The sequence below is a fragment of the Cynocephalus volans genome, chromosome 7 (genome assembly GCF_027409185.1).
Source record: "Cynocephalus volans isolate mCynVol1 chromosome 7, mCynVol1.pri, whole genome shotgun sequence".
NCBI classification, from domain to species: domain Eukaryota; kingdom Metazoa; phylum Chordata; class Mammalia; order Dermoptera; family Cynocephalidae; genus Cynocephalus; species Cynocephalus volans.
In genome coordinates, this window is record NC_084466.1 from 72,566,935 (window position 1) to 72,587,963 (window position 21,029).

The 21,029-nt window shown below is 34.5% G+C and overlaps 1 protein-coding gene across 6 annotated transcripts in view; it reads left to right on the plus strand.

The window, feature by feature from the left end:
• Positions 1-21,029, plus strand: part of TRPC4 (transient receptor potential cation channel subfamily C member 4) — a 146,342-nt gene that overhangs the window by 35,741 nt on the left and 89,572 nt on the right. For 5 of the 6 annotated variants that reach the window (XM_063102643.1, XM_063102644.1, XM_063102645.1 and 2 more), the window contains exon 2: positions 3,995-4,513. The exons of the other annotated variant lie outside the window; for it this stretch is intronic. In XM_063102643.1, the coding sequence (XP_062958713.1) occupies positions 3,995-4,513 (519 nt within the window). The remainder of the gene's footprint in view (positions 1-3,994; positions 4,514-21,029) is intronic. 6 annotated transcript variants of the gene reach the window in all.

Genomic DNA, 21,029 nt, shown 5'->3' on the forward strand with positions numbered 1-21,029 from the left:
GGAAAGCCAGAATGTTTCAATATTCAGAAATGCATTAATATAATGGGCCATACTTAGAACTAATGAGGAAAATTATATGATTATTTCCATAGAAACAGAAGAGGCCTTAGACAAAATTCAACACCTATTAATAAATAATAAATAAGACAGAATTCCAAATGATTGCTTGACATGATGAATCTCATAAATCAGTAAACAATTGGCAATACCAAGTATAATTGCTGGTGGACATGAAAACTGGTATAACTGCTTAAGAAAACTGTGTATCCCAGAAATTTCATTCCTAGATATAAGATCAACATACATGTACAAAAATGTTCATACGTACAATATTTTTAATAGCCTCAAACTGAAAACCACATGAAAGTCCTCAACAATGGAATGAAATAGAAGAGAAATAAAAATATTGTGCAGAATTGAAATACCAGAACTAAAATACCAAAAGTAATTGTTATTAACAATATAAATGTATTTCAAAGAGCTAATATTGAACAGAGAAAACTAGAGTAAAAATAGTACATATGCTATGGTTCATTTATAAAAGTTGGAAAAGTATGTGAAAGTAATCTATGGCGACAGCAATTAAATCTGTAATTATCTGAGAAGAGTAATGGCTCCTGGCAACAAGAGGGAAGGCTGCTGAGGTGCCCGCAGTCTTCTAGATTTTTATCAGGTGTGTTCATGTTTTAAAAAGTCAGAACGCTGTGTACTAATATTTATGCATTGTACTGTCTGTATGCTATAATTCAATCATGAGTATAAAATGAATAATTATGACAATGAATCACGATATACTGAATAAAATAAAAAAGAATCAATGAGTCTAATAGTAATATTCAATAATAAAAAGGGGAAGAATGTAAACTGTTATATACAGAAAAATGCAAAGTAATAAAAATGCAAAGTAATAAGTGATGATGGAATAAGAAAACCTGGACTTTTCAAACACCTTGTAATAATTGATATAGACATTTAGTTAGTTAGTACTCAATAACAGGCAATTATTTTCTTAAATTGTTTTTGTTGTTGTTGTCACTGTTTTTGTCTTAATGGAATGGGAGGGGACTTAAACCTACTTTCTGAGACCTGGATAGACATGTTTGCCTGCCTGACTGGGTTAGAGTCTCAGCAGAGTCTTGTGTAGAGTATAGCGAAGGCAAACAGTTCCTAATAGCCAGTGATCTATGACCAGCTGGGTGCCAGGCAATTAATGGTAAAGACAATATGTAATGTTGTGGAGTCAAGAACACATTTTAGAGTAAGAGGAAGTTCCAAAATAATTAAAATTGCATACTTTTAAAAATAGTGACTTATTGACCAATAAATTATTATTATATTAATGGACTGATAAAATAGTTTCATTCAAAAACTATTTTCAGTAATAAAGTTCCTTATAAAAGATAAAAGAGATGTTTATGTATTTAAAAAAATTAAATTTACAATAGTGTATTGATTATTTAAACTAATAAACAGAATATTTATTCTTGGGGTATATTCACATATTTTATTCAGTTATTCCACCATGTCCCTCTGTAATACCTTGACACTGACATTTTTCTAAAAAAAAAAATGTATGTTTTTCCATATGGTTCAAATTATACTTATTTTCATAAAATTTCCTGTGATATTCAGAAAAGTTATATTTTATGGTTCATAAATTTAAATATTTTGACTGCTTAAAATAAGTATAAAAATCTAGGATGAAATTGTACTGAAACCAGATAACTCCTTCAAATTACATCTGTCATTTAAATGTATATCTGTTATAGAAAATTATTTACTTATACGAGAATTGTTTTGTTTTCACTAAATGTTTGCCACAGAAAAAACTTGTAGTTACTTAAAGATTAACTATTCTCACTGACAGTCAGCTCTGTGCACCATGAATATGTATAACCAATTAAAATAAAAAACTTGAAAAAAAAGATTGCCTCTTCTTTAGTTGTGATAATGGAATTTTTCTCTTTGTAATAAATAGAAAATTATTTTTCAATTAATTTTATCTTTAAAATGAAAGATATTTACTTAAGAAGTAATGAAATATGTATTGCTTGAATGTAAAATGCTATCTCAACAGGAAGTCTGGTTCCTCTAGTATTTATAAACACATTTTAAAAAGCATTGTTATTATCTTCACTATCAACTGCATACATCTGAAAACAAACTTTTAAATAGATAATTTTATTCCTTTAATCTTTATATAGTGTTTTTTATAAAACAAATTGATATTCTAAATGGCCAGATGAACTAAAAACATGTAAGTTTAATTATTCATATACAAAACTTATACCTCTACTCAAAAGTGGTATAATTGAAGTTTCATTATAAGTATCATTTTTCTCTACATGGTTGCTCTCTTGCTGATTTTTTTTTTGTGGTTTTGTTCATATTTTACCAGCAGCATATTTTAATGTGACATATGTCATTATTTTTTCTGCCATGCCTATTTAACTTGTCCTTATGTTGCATTTGTTTTTCATGGATGCCTCTGTGACTTTGTGCCTACTGCTTTGCCTCACACAGATTTATCACCTCTCTTCCCCTGGCTGACAGAGCCACAAAAAGGACTACTCAAAACCTATTTCTTCTGAGCAGTGAGAGAACCTGAAGGGTTAATTTCCTGGAACCCTAGAGAGAGAGGCACTCCTTCCTTTGGAAATTAACCATGAGCTGGGAGTTCTTTCCCCACATTTATTCTCCAGACCAGGAAGTTACAAGAAAAGAACATAGATGGGGTTATGGCTAATTATAGTTTAACAATAAAGGCTGGTAACATCAGTGAAACAAGCAAAGTGACATTCCATAAGGCAATTTGCAAAAGGTTAATTTGATCCACCAACAAAAGCCTGATCTTAGCAAATACTGTTTTTCCTTACAGCAATTTCTCCAGTATTTTACATATCAATCAAGTAACTTGTCTGTCCTTGAGCCAGCAGCTTTACTGTGTTACAAAGACTTTAGTCTGAGGAAAGTTTCCTGTCTTTTGCAAAGTTAACATTTCTATATGTAATTCCAAAAGGTTAGGCTAAACCCAAGACCACAGGGCTTTGGAGAATAGGCCCTGTGAAATACATTTGCTTTATTAATGTTGGTATATTCCACATGTGCCAGCAGGAATAAGTATTAAACGAAAAATGGTAAAGTACCATATTGTGGTACAATGCACACAGGCTTGTGTCATACAGGTGGACCTGGGTTCAGATTGCAGGTTTTCCACTTCCTCACTGAGAAACCACATCTGTAAAATATGAATAATAAAGGGTGAAGGTTAATGTATCTACCAGATGCTTACTAAATAGTGGCTGTCATTTTCATCATTACCATCCCTAGAGTGTAACCCATTGGTGACCTGATTCAATGGGATTTCACACTGTTGCCCTAATTTGATGTTCTTTATTTCTAGTAAAACAATAATGTTAGCAATGGAGTACCTCTTGTCATGTGTAAAATACAACAGAAAGGGGTGGATGAAAAGAGAAAGCCTGAGGCTAGCCTGCTTATTTCTGCTTCTACCTTTAATCATTAGGCTGGATGTAGGAAAACAGGAGACAGAACACAGTAAAAACAAATGAAAAAAACTAAAATTAAAAGACTTCTATTACAGAAGAACAGCTTCCTTTTAAAACAAGTCATTAGCTATTGTTCAGTGTATTTCTTCATTATTTAGAGAGTCAACATCTCTGGAAAAGATAATTTAAATAAGTTAGTAGAAAGAATGGCTTTGATCAAGTAGTTTCCATAGCCACCTATTTTAAGATTTCATAAAATATTATAATTCAGATTAAAGAATAATGTGTCATTATATGGGAATTTTTTTTTTTTTTCCTAATTTTTATTATCTTCTGGGGGTGAGGCAGAAGACCGTATGTCTCCTGCAAAAAAACCCAGCAAAAGATTTATGAGCCTTTTTCAACATTGCTACAGTATGCTGTTTGAAATTCACAGCCTTGAACAAATGAATAAATATTCATCACTCTGCTTTCTTTCTTTCTAGGTGCCTCCCTTACTCCTTGATAAGCAGTTCTCTGAATTCACTCCCGACATTACACCAATCATTTTGGCAGCCCATACCAATAACTACGAGATAATTAAACTTTTGGTTCAGAAAGGAGTCTCAGTGCCCCGACCCCACGAGGTCCGCTGCAACTGCGTTGAGTGCGTGTCCAGCTCAGACGTGGACAGCCTCCGTCACTCCCGCTCCAGACTCAACATCTACAAGGCCTTGGCCAGTCCCTCTCTCATCGCACTGTCAAGCGAAGATCCCTTCCTCACAGCCTTTCAGTTAAGCTGGGAGCTTCAGGAACTGAGCAAGGTGGAAAATGAGTTCAAATCAGAGTACGAGGAGCTGTCACGACAGTGCAAGCAATTTGCTAAGGACCTACTAGATCAGACAAGAAGCTCCAGGGAACTGGAAATCATTCTTAATTACCGAGATGACAATAGCTTGATAGAAGAACAAAGTGGAAATGATCTCGCAAGACTAAAATTGGCTATTAAGTACCGTCAGAAAGAGGTGAGTGTCGTCAGGCTTGATCCATCAAAACTCCATAGAATTTAAACACAGTGAAGGAAAGTGGTACTTGCAAACTTAGTTTTGGGCTTTAGAGCATTTTTTAGTTCACTGTAAGTGGATGACATTTACTGTTTGCCAGATTAATAATTATGAATCACATTGAAGAGTGGTAATAAGTGGTTTAATAATAAGCAATGCTTTTTGGCCTCTGTGTTAAAATATACACATTTACTGTAGTATAATGGAAAAACTAATGAATTTTAGAATCTCCAGAGTGAGAGTTCTAGCTCTGCCATCTGTAAGTCTTGTAACTTTAGAACTCTTTGCTCTTCAGTTTTCTCATTCGCTTAATTAACTTAATATTCATAATTTTTTATACGTGAATATTTAAATATATGAATATTTGATATATGTGTGAACATATATCAAATATTTTCCTCATAGGTTCATAGGAAGTGTAAAGTGTGTGGATGTGTGTGTGTGAAGGCTTTTAGTAAATTATAAGGTATTTTATCAATAAAATACATTATTAGAAATTATTAATAAAGGAAAAGCCTTTTGTCTAGCAGCAGATGAAAGTACTAAAACTTATCTCATGTTTTACTCAGTTTCTTGGTTTGAAAGGAACGAGAATTTAAAGAAATTAATTGCAGGGGAATAATAAATATTTCATAAAGTTTCCATAGATTTGAAGCATTAAATAAAGAAACCTTATACGTCTTACACTTGTCACTCAGGGTAATTATTTTGTGCTTCCACCATAGCTTGTGTTTGGGGGAATTCTCAAAAAACTATATCTCTAGAAAATGTTGATTCTATATTCACTCTTGAATGATACAGAAAAAAAACTTCAAAAAAACTACATAAATAAATAAAAGGAAGAGAAAAAGTAAAGAAAATCCTGGATTTAAAAACATATTCAATTATTTTGAATTTGGTCTTGATTAGTCCACATTAGCCTTGACCGCTTTGTCTATTGCTATTTGCTAAATACTTAAGGTTCAAGATACCTGAATTTGCTTCTTCAAGTTTTTCCTGCAGTTCTTTGACTAGTTGACCTAATCCAGTTGTCATGGGAGCATGAAACTAGTTGAAAAGAACTTTTCCCTTGACAGAGAAGGGAACTGCTTCTTTTGTGTGCATTTCCTCTGACTCCAAAATCACTTTTGCTAGTCCATGTCAACAGTATTAACTCGTTTTCTTAGGTGCTTGTGTTTTGGACTCAGGGACTTAATATTTTAAAGGAACTAGAATAATTTTAATATACAGCTTTGAGATAGATTGGTGAAAAATTTCACATGACTTAGGATTTTGAAAGAACTAAATATGAAAGTGAAAAGCCATTGCATGAATTAGAGTTGATAACATGAGGTAAGATATTCATAGTGGGTCAGGAATTTGGGCCAAACCTTCTTAAAAATACGTTATTAACACAGTATTATTCTTTTCTTTATTAGTTTCCTTTGGGGAGGGAGATTTAAGAGATTGACACAATGGTTATAATGGTCTTCTCTTATGATATATTTGTTCAGTGTTGATATTATCCTATAGATGGTGAGTAGAGTAAAATTCCCAGGATGTTTAATCCATGAAATAAACACAAAAAAGGTAGCATCCTGCTCTGTTCACCTGTTGACCTTTGCTCTCTCTGCAGTCAGTGAATCAACTCAGCTTTATTTTTTGTCTACACTGATTTTAGTTCTGACATTATAACTGATTTAACTTTGTCTTTGGCCACAACTCACACTTTACCATCCCCTCCTAGCAGAATGCTCTCAATGATATCTAATCAACCGATGCTGCCAAACTCTTGTAAGCGTTGTTCAAGAAAGAAATTTTAGGGACCTCGTGGCGCAACGGTAGCGCGTCTGACTCCAAGAAAGAAATTTTAATATGAATTTCCTGCATATTAATATCTCTTTGTATTTTTACCTGCAAGTCATTTTCTTACACTTTATTCATTCACTCTTTCATTTCTTTATTCATTAACTCTTTCCACATATATTTCACAAAACACATTCCAGGCAATGCATGGGGCACTTGGGATTCCATGGTGACATGTCTCTGCTCTTGTAGAGCTTACAGTTTTCTGGAAGAAACAATATAACATTAAATATGTATTGTTCTCTGTTTCGTTCTTAAACCACTAAAAATATTTATCCCTATTGAACACTTTTCTCTTTACTTAGGAATTTTTGTATATTTAATGAATATACAAAGTGAGTTCTATGTCAAAGCCTCTTGAACAAAAGGCCACAAATCACGTTCCTAGCTAGGTATGTCTTAAGAAAAGCAATGGATAGAATTTGATAGTTTCTAACAATTTTTTTTCAAGATGCTTGTACTTTGTGCTAATATGAAGTTGTGGAATTGAAGGGTGACAGAATCTAATAATACAATAAAATGAAATGTAGTTAAAAACGTCTAACATATAACAATAAAAAATAGTAATATCTTTTAAAAGATACATTTTTTAAAACATTGTATTTGCATTTTTCCCTTTCATGTTTTGAGATTTCAATGGAGAAAAAAATTAAAACAAAACTTTTATACAGTTGTTCTGGAGTATCTTTCATCCAATACCAAAGAACATATTTCTCTTGGGTTGACAGTTTTTCCAAAACAAAGTAACATTAGATGGCTGATAGCATTATAAAATCAGGAATATGATTTAAGTCTTATATATATTCTTTGAAAGTATAGGCCATATTTTATAAGACATATGCCTAGACTACTGATAGTTCAACATATTTGATTTAAGATTTTCCAGTGAGATTATGTATCTTAAATAAAACTCTGCCTTAATATAAATGTCTTGTCTTATATCTTTCTTACCACGAGTTTTCCCTTGTTTAGCCTAAACAAGTTTGAGGCTTGTCTTTGGTCCATCTCTCAAACCTTGAAATGCCTTCTTATTAACCTTTCCATGGGTAAATCCTGCTCAGTCTTTTAAAGCTCATCTCCCCTCTCACCTCACCCAGAGATCATTCTATGAAGCAAACCCCTTCATACACTCCCTGAAATAAATGCCCTCATTATACACATACCATATTGCATTGTATTACTACTGTCTTCTCCTCCTCTAAGCTTTGTCAGAAACACATATGTCATGTCTACAAGTCATACTGCAGCACCTGACATAAGGTTCTCCGTAATGATTGCACCTGAATGAAGGTGCATAATCTTTTAGTTCTGGATGGTTCTCTGAATATTTCTTTGCCTGATTAAATGATAATATCTAGTTTAATCTCCTAATAATAGCCTATGATTCCAAATATTAAAACAATTCATGTTTCCAGGTTTGATTGCAGACTGGTTTGGGTACTTCTCTAACATCATCTAAAAAGAAAGGCCTGAATTAATTACATCACTTAGATATTTTTACATTTTATTTTTATATATTTTCCTAAGCAGCAGGCAGAGAAAGAAGAATTTTCTTGTTTCTATTAACACTGAACTAATAATGTTATAGTTGTATTGATCACATACTGACAGAACAAACATCTTGCAAGCAAGTTAAATCAATATATGTTAGAGATTGGGTTAAGTTGTTAACACAGTTTACTTAAACCTCCAAAAAAACCTCTGGAGTATGAACTATTTGTTTCTTCCATGCGGCATCTGAGTCACAGAGGTTAAATAATGTTTAGTGTTACTCTGTTAACTGCTGGAACCAGGACACAAATCCAGATCTTAACTACAAAAACTTTGTTGTAATTATCATACCATATTGCCCCCGTCTAGCTATCACCCTTGTAAACATCTGGTAAACCTGAGCAAACTGGACCATCTACCCTAGTTCAGTTGAGCACATGAATTTATTTCATTACTCAGCTTCCCCATGAGTAAAGTGTTTCAACTTTAAACTTTTTTATTTCCTCACTGTGGTTCCTCGAAAGATTGCAGAGCCTCTTTTTTCTTTCTTCCTTACCCCATTTTTACCTTTCTCTGCATGTGTCAAACAATAATCTTTTGGGTCTTATTCTGGGATAGGACATGGAACGTCCTTTCACCAGGGCTAGAAGCCGGCATCCCCATCCCAATGTCACTCATCAAAATGAATAGTTTCAAAAGAAGCTGTAAAAAAACAACCATGCACTCATACCCTTAGAATTGTTTCTCCTCCTTTGTATCAGGGAAAGGTGAGCCACAACTGAAGACATGTCTTAGACAAGGAACTTGTCCCTTGGTCTCTGGCATAATTTTTGCAGATGCAAAATCTGTGACAGTTAAAATTACTTTCATGCTGTCATTTCTTTTGCCTAATGTTTGTAAGATCACTGGGTGTGTATGGGGAACTTAATGCATTCCATAAATATTTTTTACAGCAAAGACCTTACCTAAGTTTCAGATACACATGGTTGACAACATTGTGAAGTAACTAATCCAAAGGCAAAGCAGCCTAGATGTTGAATAATAATGGAAAGCAGTGAAATACTTTATTTTGTGTGAAAGCATTAACATTCAATCTCTTTATAGCTTTTCTTTTTTATTTAAAATTTATCTTTTGAATTGAAACGTAACTGACTATATGTGTTTATGGGATTCAGAGTTGACTATCAGTATTTGTGTACAGTATGTGATGATTAACTCAATACTATTAGCATGTTCATCATTGCAAATCATAATTATTCATTATGTACCTTACCCAATTACTCCCTAATTCCCTTCCCCCTCCCTCTTTCCCACCTCTAGTAACTATAGGTCTGTTCTCTCCTTCTGAAAGTTCAATGTTTTATTGAGCTCTTTCTTTCTTTCTTTCTTTCTTTCTTTCTTTCTTTCTTTCTTTCTTTCTTTCTTTCTTTCTTTCTTTCTTTCTTTCTTAGCTCTCACTTATAAGTGAGGACATACAGTATTTATCTTTCTGTGCCTGGCTTATTTCACTTATTAATGTCAAAAAAAGTCTCTGTCTCTACGTAGTAAATATCATATATATATATGTGTGTATATATATTTATATTATTAATTTGCTTTTTCCTTTCATGGAGGTATGTCATTAACTTTATATTTTGGTAGTAATCTGGGTTTTGTCTTATAAATTAATGTGATCCCTCTGTCCCCCCTGCCTCTCCCTCCTCCCAGCCATCAACAGCATATCTGTAAAGGGACATGAAAATGAACTACATTGTACATTAATAAAATAAGAATAAAATAAAATAAAATAAAAATAAATTAGTTCAGAGATACAGAGAGGCTTTGTTGATTATAAGACTGGGTTTTACTTAAGAAAGCACCTGCAAATTTGCTGCACATCTGTAATGGAAATATGTATTCCTGCTTTTCCCAAAAATAAGACATTGGAAAATGGAAAATGCCAATATTCAAGAGTTATTAAATATTATCTCTGAGTTGAAGTGAGTACCTCACAGCCTTTAAATACCACTATATCCACCAGACAAAGAGGAAACCTTTGAAAGCCAGTAATAAATTGTGTATCTGTCTCCCCTAAATTAATTAATTAATTAATCGATTATTAAAGAAGAAGGAGAGAAATCAGCATTTGAAATCAACTCTTCTCACACTCTCCCTACCCTCTGTTTATCCATTCTTGGAGGAATGAGAGAAAATGTGAAGAGATTCACATCAATCAGATGCCATTCATTGCATGGTAAATTGATTCCAAATATTTCAGAATTACAGCCCTTTAAAGTTCCTTTACAACTCCCAATATTTATGGTTTTATGTTTCTTGATTTATTCAAAACTTCATGATATAGAATCAAGAAATAAAATTGCTGTCAGAAAGGAGATACGGGGAACTGGATAAAATTCAAAGACAGAGAAACCACAAAAGGTATATATAGCTCTAATACAACCAGGGGATACCTTGGGTGAGAGCTGAGGGAGGGCAGAGGGGAGGGCATCAGAAGAGTGTTGGTTGGTGGCAGGAGCAGTTTAATAATGAATACAGCAAAAGCAAAGGGAATTGTGTTTTCTTAAAACTGCCTGGAGCCGGACTCATCTTTCTTTCATGGGCTTTATTTTGTTATTTGATGAACTCATTACTGGTAAGTTTATCATGCCACAATTGTTTTCTAGTTCAAATTTTACTTGAAAAAATAAAAATGATATTTTAATAAACTGATCATTTAAATCCACACTTGCTGTAGTATGAACTTCATATCAAAGACAAATAAACAACAAAAAAATACCACTCATGTTCTGTATCTACCTAAAACTTACCTACCTGAGACCCGTAGTGAGATGCCATTTTGTGCTTTTGATAGTAAAGGGAAGATAGCATCTGTGTGTATTTTATTTTAAAATTGCCAACCCTCAAATATGTACCACTACCCATCTCTATCAAAAAATCAAGAAACCACAGAGAGATCAGTGATAATGATGCTTCCTGGCTGTTGCATCAGAGCATTGGCCACTCTCTCATCTTAGATACAGTGGATTTTGGTAGCTGGTCAGCAGCCAATCAAGAGCTTTGCACTTGCTACTAATTGGACAGACTGGCTGTCCTTTGTTAACCATCAGTGATCTTCACATCTTTTATTTTCTTCTCGTTTTTACTACTGTTCATGTCTGAGGAGTCATATGCCTTTCCTATTTTCTTGTGCCTAATAAATGCCACATCAGAGTATGGATAATTTGTGGAAAAATATCTCATGCTGTAGAGACTTTATGTCATGGATATCAAATAACTCTTATAGAAAGATAGCGAAGAGAGAACTTCTAGAATGAATAATGAGAAAAGGTAGTGCATATGGAATTTCTCTCCATAACTGAGGTTTTTCTTCTGAAATATTTTTGAGTCATTTACAGAAATAAAGTTGGTAATGACTTTGCCTTAGTTTGGTTTACTTGTTTAACATGCACTAGGCTATTCACATCTGATTTGGTATTATTTACCAGATTCTTCTCTCTTTTGCCTCTTTTATGTTTTGAAAACATTCATGTCCTTCAAGTGTTTCTTCAAATACCACTTTCTCTGGGAAGCCTTCTTTTAATCTATTCCCATGTCAAAATTAATTATTGCTTTCTCTTTTGTATAGCAGCAATGCTGCTTTATTGCAAAAGTTGATTTTTCTTCTTGTTATTGGTTTTCACATTTTATTTCTCCAATTGAACATCCTGCCTCTAATCTTAACTCCTCCAATCCTTTGCCCACAGCACTACTAAATGTTTTTTTGTTTTGTTTTGTTTTTTAGGAAAAGTAAGTCCAGGGAGAACTTTCCCAGTTATAGCACTGACAGTTCCATGTCCTGAGAAACCCCTCAGTTTGGTCACCATGAATCTGAGCATGTGAGCTCTGCATGAGCATTGCAGTATCCTGCGTGTAAAGTCCAAATGCCACCGCACACTTAGATGAATTCTGCCTAACTCTTCAGTTTCATCTTGCGTAACACCCACCGTCACTGCTTGTAGTCCATGTTTCAGCCACATGGAAACACATCATAGGGTCAAACTATGTTACCCCCTTGGGCCTTTACCCCCAGGAATCTCTTGACATAAGATGTGACCTCTGCCCTACTTTATTTTGCTCACCTGTGGCACTGGGTTTCTCCTGGATCATATTGGAACTACCTAGGATGTTTTTAAACAATGCACTGCTGCTTCCATTCCATCTTCAGACCAGTTAAGTCTGGACATCTGGAAGTGCAGTGGCTTTTTTTCTATTATTATTTTAAACTACGCAGATGATTCTAATGTGCAGTCCAGTCTGAGCAGTATTTGAAACTATTAACAATTAACTTGTGACTTAAAGCTTCTGTCGATTTCCTTAGCTTTCTCAGGTAGAGAAGACAGTAGCTCCTTAATGTAGCTGATCATCAGAATCACTGGACAGCTTTTAAAACTCACACCATTCTCTGACCCACATGCAGAAATTCAGCTTCAGTTAAGTCATTGCATTGAAGGCAACCCACAGAACCTCTCTCAAGTGTTTCCCATCTTTTTCTCCTCACCTCATTGCCCAGCCTGCCATTGCCTTTTTCTATCATGGTGCCCAGAGCAGATGCCCTCCTCTCTAGCCAGGGTATACCCTGCTCCCATCTCAGGATTCTCAGAGCTTTCATTTCTTTATTTCCCCTATCTGCAAAACAAGACCCCAGATTCTGGCAGGAAAACAATATCCTATTTAAAAGGAGGCAGTAGACCTGGAGAATGAAAAGACAGATGATCCAGTAGGGAATAACCAATGGCTCCTTATAGATACATGGGAGGGAAGGGCTCATGCATTAATATACTCCCTGCCACGTGATGAGTGGCCTGAGAACAGAGAGAAATAAAAGCTTTTCACTTCTAGTCCACCTACCATCACCATACCTTCCTCATGTAAATTTCTGATTATATGAGGTATAAGAACTATTGGAAAAATGCAGTTTTATTGGTATCAAGTACCTCATCTCTGTGGTTGAAATAAAATATTGTATTAAAAGCATAAGGCTTTTGAATTGTATATAATTCATTTTTTTGCTTCTAACCAAGGATGTGATGTTGGACAAATTATTCTTTGCCTTTCTGTTTTCTTACCTCTAAAATGGGTTGCCTTGTGAAGGTGAAACATAATGCAAGTCCAGAAGCTTAGCATACTTCCTGGCATATTTGCTCATGAAAGAGTAGCTATCTATTATTATCAATTATTATTATTTCCACTGTTGTTTATCACTAAATGGATCCCCAATATAAAAGGCTAAGTGCATGCAGGAAAATGCTTTACGTCATTCTGCTGTGTACTGTGAAGTGGAAAGTGTTGGCTTCATCATTCGACATTTTCTTATTTGTTGTAAATATTCATCTGTGCCTCCAGGGTTGCATTACCCTTTTGAATATCAAAAAGGAGTTTATCCTTCTTATAGTCTATTGGTATAATCAGAACTCTGAACCATTTATATTAAGATATACATTGTCACCAAGAAAGTATAATGTATACATTTTATTGCAGCCCCTAGAGTTTTCTATACTCTAACTCTTCCCATTACAGGTTTTCAAAAGCAACTTACATTGCATCCTATACACTTCATTTGAACTTGTCGATCTGACTTGTGTTTTTAAATCTATTTTAGGCATTGATTGTGTATGCCCTTTGCACCTGACTGCCATCCCTCAGAATCAGGAACTGATCTCACAGCAACACTCATAGAAATGTTAGGCATATGCTAGGCTTTTAATATCTGAGACTATACCGAGTGATGTAAATAAGCATGAAACCTGTAAAAGGGATAAAAAGCAGCATTCCTGTAGCTTAATTTTCTCTCCTGCTGTTCTGCAGAGCACACTTACTGGCCAACTGCTGAGCCCTGACTCTCTCGTCCCCATGCATGTGTACACACCTGCTGTTGCTAGGCAATGGGACATGGATCACAGATTCCCTAATGCTTCCCAAGCCCCTCCTAAAAACCACACATTTCAGTGCCTGCCACAGTATAATGGATGAAACAAATGCCTGTTCAGGACTTGTCAGCCTGGCTGATGGAACTATGACAGGTCATTAGGCATTTAATTTAACACTAGGTTTTTAGAGCTTGGAATTCAATCCCCATGAGTTTCTTCACAGCTAATTAAGTGACATGCAACCACTTCCTCCTAACTCATATCTGAAAGTGTTTTTCTTCCACAGTTAAATTTAAAATTGTATATATCCACAACATTGTATAAATGTATCCTTTTCAACTGCACTGATTAAAAAGTAACAAATTTATGCCTTATAAAACATAAAATAGCAAATCTTAACTTTAAATTAGATATAAAACATAGCTTTTATTTGATTCTGCTTTAAATAAGTACAAAAAGGATTAAGCAATTTCTTTTCAAAGAGGTTCACTCTTTTATTCATCCAGTGAAAACATGTTTATCCCCAGGATAAGCAACTCTTTCCAATGCAGCTTTCATTTGTCACAGACATAAACTGAAAACATTAGGCTAATGATAATGTCTTTGAAAAATTCCACTGTGTATTGAATACTTTCTCCTGATTCTCAAATGAATTGCTCTTCTGTATAAAACTGGTACTTCTGACTCCATGATGATTGACGAGCAAGGGCTAGCAATCAGACCAGCGGGTTTCCATAATTCAGATACGATCATTTAGTTTTTCAGTGGTGAAGAACCATTTCGTTTGATTCTTTTGCAGAAAGGTTCACATTTTAATTTGAAGGTTATTTTCTCTTGGGTCATTATTTAGTGACCCATATTTTATCTGTCGCTCATCACTAAACAAAATTAAGAATTGCCAGTTTTTGAAGTTATCTACTTAGCAGCTTGTTACATCCCATATGTTTCCTGCAAAAATATAGAAACCCGATAGTTTGTCTTTTGGAAATTTAGGAAATTAAAAGATGACAGGTCTTAAAAACTTTTGGTGGTTTTCAAATATAAACTCTTACTTGAATTTCCCTATAATTTTGCATCTGAAAGGGGACTTTTTAACTTCTTCCTCAATCTTATTTTTCTTCCACCATATTAGGTATATTCACAATTTTTCTTAATAGAGGTTATTTTACTTTTGAATTCTTGGAAACAAAAATGTACAATAAAATTCTCTAGGATTGATAATGTCTGTACTATAATTTGGTGATTCATGATTCTGAAGCTTAATTCTGAAGTTGTATGTATACACATGGCTTCTAGGTGGTATGGAATAGGAAAAACAATCACACAGGATCATGGTTTTGTTATTTGTATCACACTCTGTTCCTTTTTCTTTCACTCTAGGAAGCACGCAGTGGCATGCCCTCTGCAGCCACAGAAGGAGAAAACTAAGCTCTCTCCTTGCCTCGATCTGTCTGGTTGCTAGTTCCCTTCATGTTTGCAATAGCCTACTGTTTCTTTTTCCACAGCACAGATTCAGTGCTGAATGATGGACACTACTGTTGTTTTTCTCTATGGACTTCTCTAAGCCCAGAGATTCTCCCAGGGGGTCCTGGGACAAGTAGTCCTAGAACCTCTTTCCACCCTTTTCCCGATTCTGGGTGAGACTGGATATCTTGTTGGCAGCTGCTCAGACAGCAAGCACAGGAAGAAGCTAGTGGAAGGGACTGGGGATTCTGGCCAAGAGCCACTGTGTAGCTACAGTGATGCTCTCTCTAAGTGCAGTTCCACAAATGCTTACAGGGTGCCTATTATGCGCCAAAGACTGAGGACAGCAAAATGAGAAGACAGCAAGTGCTAGGTCAAGTTTAGATTTCTCCTAGAAGTTTCCTAGAACCTGGAATTTTATGCTTGCTTAGATAATAAAATAAAGTGTCCAACAGTTACCCTCTTGAAGCCCAAGAAACTGGTTCCTAACTTGGCCTGACGTTTTTATGGGAGTCTTCCTGGAAAAGAAAGTGCCTTAACTGTGTTTCAGTGAAAATCTAGGAATTATCCAGGCAAACAAGTTAGAAAAAGTCATTACGGGGAAGAAACACTATGTGCAGATTCAGGAAGGCGAAAAAGAGCATGGAGGGCATCTTCAGTGTGCTTTCTGTCCCCATTCCCACCACATGGCCTCTGCTCCAGCTTTTCCCTCTGCCTGGCATGTGTGGATGGCTCCTTTATTGGCTCTCAGCTCATATTATCAACCTCTCTGAACACTTCCAGAACAGCTGATCTAATTAATGTCCTCTTTCCACACCCTTTACTCCCAGTCATTCCCTTTTATACCACATTGTTTTTATCTTCATAACCATTATCAGAATCCAAAATGATTTTTTATTTGTTTGTGTGTTTAATTATAAGTAATTATTATTTATCTTCCTCCACCTATCTCTAAGTGTCATCTTGTCTGACTTGATGATTAGTGCAATTCCAATGTCTGGAACAATGCCTAGAGCATAGTACATGCTAAATAAATGATCATAAATTAGAGTGGGGCGGAAGCTGAGATTAGAGAAAAAGAAAAAAAAATAGGTCATAAAGACTTGGGTTTGTTCATCCTAAAGCACTTGTTTGTTTGTTTTTTTAAATCCTGTTATATTTAACCATGATTTAAATATATAAATCAATGTTATTTTTATTATTTTCTCAAACTCCTGTTGTCCAAAGATGAACTCATTATCTTTATCTTTAAGCTTGGTCTTTCTTCTGTCATCTCTGTTAAAGAGGCACTCTCAGTTACTCATGTTAGAAATCGGAGTCATTCTTAATTATTTTATATCTGTTATCTCTAAAAGTTTGATGGGGTAGATGAGAGATGGCCGCAAATGGACAGGTGCCATCTAATTATCCTTCTTTTGGATCAGATCCTGACTTGGCTACTTGCCCAACCAGTAGAATACAACAGAAGAGACTTTCTGTAACTTCCCAGGCTTGTTGTCAGAAGCTTCACAGCTTCCATCCAGGTTCTTTGGGAGCCCTGAGCAGCCATGTAAGAAGTCTGACTATCCTGCAGCCACCGTGCTGGGAGGCAATGGACAGGCACACTTGGTGGTAGTCTCACTGAGCCCAGCCTTCTAACTCTTCCTGTCAAGGGCAAGACTTGTAGGGAAGTCATCTCGGATCCTCCTCCCGCAAGCCCACCCCCACCACCAGGCCGTTCTCTAGCTGGATACTGCTCAATGACCTCTGCTGATGCCACGTGGAAAAGAAGAATCAACGAACTGAGCCCTCCCCAAATTCCTGGTCCTCACAATTGTAAGTTATCTTAAGTCATTTTTAAGCCATGAAATTTTGGAGCATGGATAATTAGGGTTTTTATCAATCACCAAAACTTTTTGATATTATTGCCAATTATATTTCCTAAATGTTTTCCAAATCATTTCCCTCCCTTCCAGCCTTATTCTTCCTGCCCTGTTTGAAGGAGTCTTGGACTAGTGTGTATCACTCAGTTCCCCTGGTTCCACGGCTCCAATCTTATCCCATCTGAATTTACACCACTTCAGAATATCAAATATGTCAATATTACCCACATTAAAATCCTTCTATTAAAATAAAATAAACATTACTAATATAAAATTGACCATCTTAAACATCTTTAAGTGTGCATCAGGGGCATTAAGTACAAGCACTGTGCTGTGCAACCATCACCATCAGAACTTTTTCATCTTCCAAAAATGAAACTATGTACCCATTATCCAAAAATGACCCATTCACCCCTTCCTCTATCCCCTGGTAACCACCATTCTATTTTCTTTCTCTGAATTTTACTACTGTCGGTAACTTACATAAGTGGAATATTACATTTGTCTTTTTGTGACTTATTTCACTTAGTATAATGTCTTCAAAGTTCACCCGCATTATAGCATGTGTCAAAATTTTATTCCTTTTTAAGACTGAGTGATATTTTATTGTGTGTCTATACCACATTTTGCTTATCGATTAATTCATCAATGGACATTTGGGTTGTTTCCATATTTTGGTTATTGTGAATAATGCTGCTATATTATGTTATTTTAAAATACTGATCTGGTCCTCTATCCCTTACTTTGTGTATCCTATAAAACAATAATCCAAGCTTTTTAACAAGATGTATCTTATGTGAACCCTGACTTTGTGTCTAGCCTCATCTATTGCAGCTTTCTGACTTGTTTTTTATGCTCAGCAATTCCAGAATGCTTGTATTTCCTCTCCTATGTTGTGCTCCATGTCTGTGCATTTCTCATTGTCTCATTAGCTTGAAATGCAGCTATTACCTCTAGACAGAACCATCTTCAAGGTGTTAAGACTCAGTCTTTGTAATGTTCCCCACATTTCCTCTATCAAAGTGGGTTGGCTCTCCTTCTAATTCTGGAACATGTGCATTTACCACATTATATTGTAATTAGTTGTTTTAAGTCACTCCCTTTTATGAGACTGTTAGCTCTTTGAAGCCAAGAGCTGTGATTTTTTGTTTTGCACTATGCAGCACCTACAATGGCACTGACACATGGTATGAACTCTATAAATGTTTGTGGAATTAATGTTACTTTTTTTTTTTCTTCAAGTAGAACAGTCCCTTTTTATAATGCCCTAATGGCCATACTTCTAAGGGATTTTCTGATGCAGAATGACTTGACAATTGGTGAGGAGAAAACAACAGCTTTGCATGCAATTTTTGTTTACTGGCCTCTACATATATAACCGCTATGTATAATTTCCCTATGGTAAATGCTATAGGGAAATACAAAACAAATAGTAGATAGGTCCCTTGGGGATGGAGAAAGGGAGGTATTACTTAAATAATATTTAGTAAAATATATTTAAAATACAATTATTTTGTATAAGTTTGTTTTTAATTCTTTCATTAAAAGATTCTTTCATTATCAAATAATTATTTGATATAAAATTAAATAAAATGCTTTTAATAATATTGATTGATTTCCATTTTTACCCCTTATACAGTTTGACTTTTATTTGTTCAAACAAATGTTGCCGAAAATATTATTCACATAGCATTGATCATGTGATTAAAGTTTAGGTGCCAGGAAGCTGTAGTAGCTATTAAAACATAACAGATATTGCTGCATTGAACCATTTTAATTTTGCCCTTCCTATGTACTCTTTCATATTTTTCCATTCCTGTTTTCCTCATGTTTTGTCATTTCTTCATGGACTATGGGTTGCTGATATGTCTGTGGCTGGCACAGAGGCTCTAGAGGCAGGGTTTTGATTTTCGCTTCTTCTTTGGTTGAGGAAAAACAATCATTATCTCAGGATATCTAAGCAGCTTCAGCCTTTGAAATAGGCCAGTAATCTTGCTTCTATTTGAAGATTGTGTGGATTGAATGTTTTAGAATCTTGGCCAATTATTTTGGAAAAGACAAGGAATAATGTGTAAGAAAATCTGTTAACCAGGGATATTAGAGAGTGATGAGATCTAAAAATAGTGCTAATAATGTTTCAAACAGCTGAATTTTAAGTGCCAACATTTTTTGCTTATAATGTAATTAGTTTTGAAGAAACTCATTTGTCTGAAAATGCAAAATGTTACTTGTTACATTCTTTTTAAACAAAATATACAGAATACAATTAATCTTTTCTTAACTCAAAGCTTCACAATGTACATCAGTTTTTATATTCTGGTGGTCTAGTTGTAAGTTTAGGAGTTTTTTAAACTCTCATATTAATAGCTATTTTGGCCTATATGAAATTATGGCAGAAATCTATTCTTTTGGCAGAAATTATTTTTATAATTTTAAAGTCTTGCTCCTCACCTTCAGGCTTCCATGTGTCTCTGCTTGCTAGTGTCCCTTTTTTTAGTTACTTATTTTGATCAGTTTTGGAATAGGAAACCCAATAACTACTCCAGGTCAAAGTCGGGGAAAATTAAAGTAAAAATTCTCTGATTAAGAACCTGAAGACTTGCTTACAAATATAATGCCTGGGATTTAATGCATGAATACTATGGCATTTATTTTAATATCTTGGAGATTTTTTCTTGTTACTTTCTTGGGCTTCAGACAAATCAAGGTTGTCTAATAAATTACTTGTAAGTATTTAAAATGACTCTGTGTGCATGTGTACAAATAGTTATATCATGTAATGAAAATGTTTAAGCTTTTGAAAATTAAAATATAATTAATCTGAACAATGTAGAGCTATTTCTATAGAATTTTTAGAAAGTCTGTTCAAGTTTTTCGCCCATTTTTGAATCGGATTTTTCAGGTTTTTTGTTGTTGCTGTTTAATTTTAGAAATTGTGTACATATAGTCTGGATATTAATCCCTTATCAGATATAATATTTGCTAATATTTTCTTCCATTCTGTGTGTTGCTTTTTTACGATGTGAATAGTGTCTTTTAATGGACAGTATTTTTTAAAAATTTATGAAGTCCAGTTTGTCTAGTTTTCTATTTTATAAAATAAAGCATTTGATTTTTTTCCCAATTGTAACGTTAATATTTACTAATGCAGCTTGAAAGAACTGAATATACAATAATTGTCTTTGCATATTCAAGTCTAAGTGGAGAGTTTGTTTAGTCTTGGAATGTGATTAATTATTGCAATGCTGCTATTTTATATATTTTTTTCATAGTACACATGAATAAACTCAGCAAAAATCCTTAAAGTCACATGGACATTCTCTATACTTTTCCTGTATGCTTATAGAAGTGTAGATTTTACATATTTTTTATTTATTTATTTTTTTAGTGAAACCTAATTGATTGAATGTATCTGTGGGGTACCACATTGAATATCAGTACATGTGTGCAATATGTGATGCTCAAATCAGGATAATTAGTATAGTCAATATTACACAATATAATCGTTTTTTTACTTCCCTTTACCAATTTCTCACTAAACCCTTCTCCCCCTACTCCTTTCCCACTTCTAGTAACTTCAGTTCTGTTCTCTCCTTTTGAAAGTTCAAAGTATTATTGTGATTGTTGTATATTTCTTTTTTAAAATTCTATTTATTTATTTATTTATTTTAGCTCCCACTTATGAGTGAGGACATGTGGTATTTCTCTTTCTGTGCCTGGCTTATTTCACTTAACATAGTTTTTTCTAAGTTCATCCATGTTGCTGCAAACAGCAGAATTTCATTCTGTTTTATGGCAGAGTAGAATTCCATTGAGTATGTACACCACATTTTCCTTGTCCAGTTTTCCAACTATGGACATTTAGGCTGTTTCCAACTCTTGGCTATTCTAAATAGAGCCGCAATAATA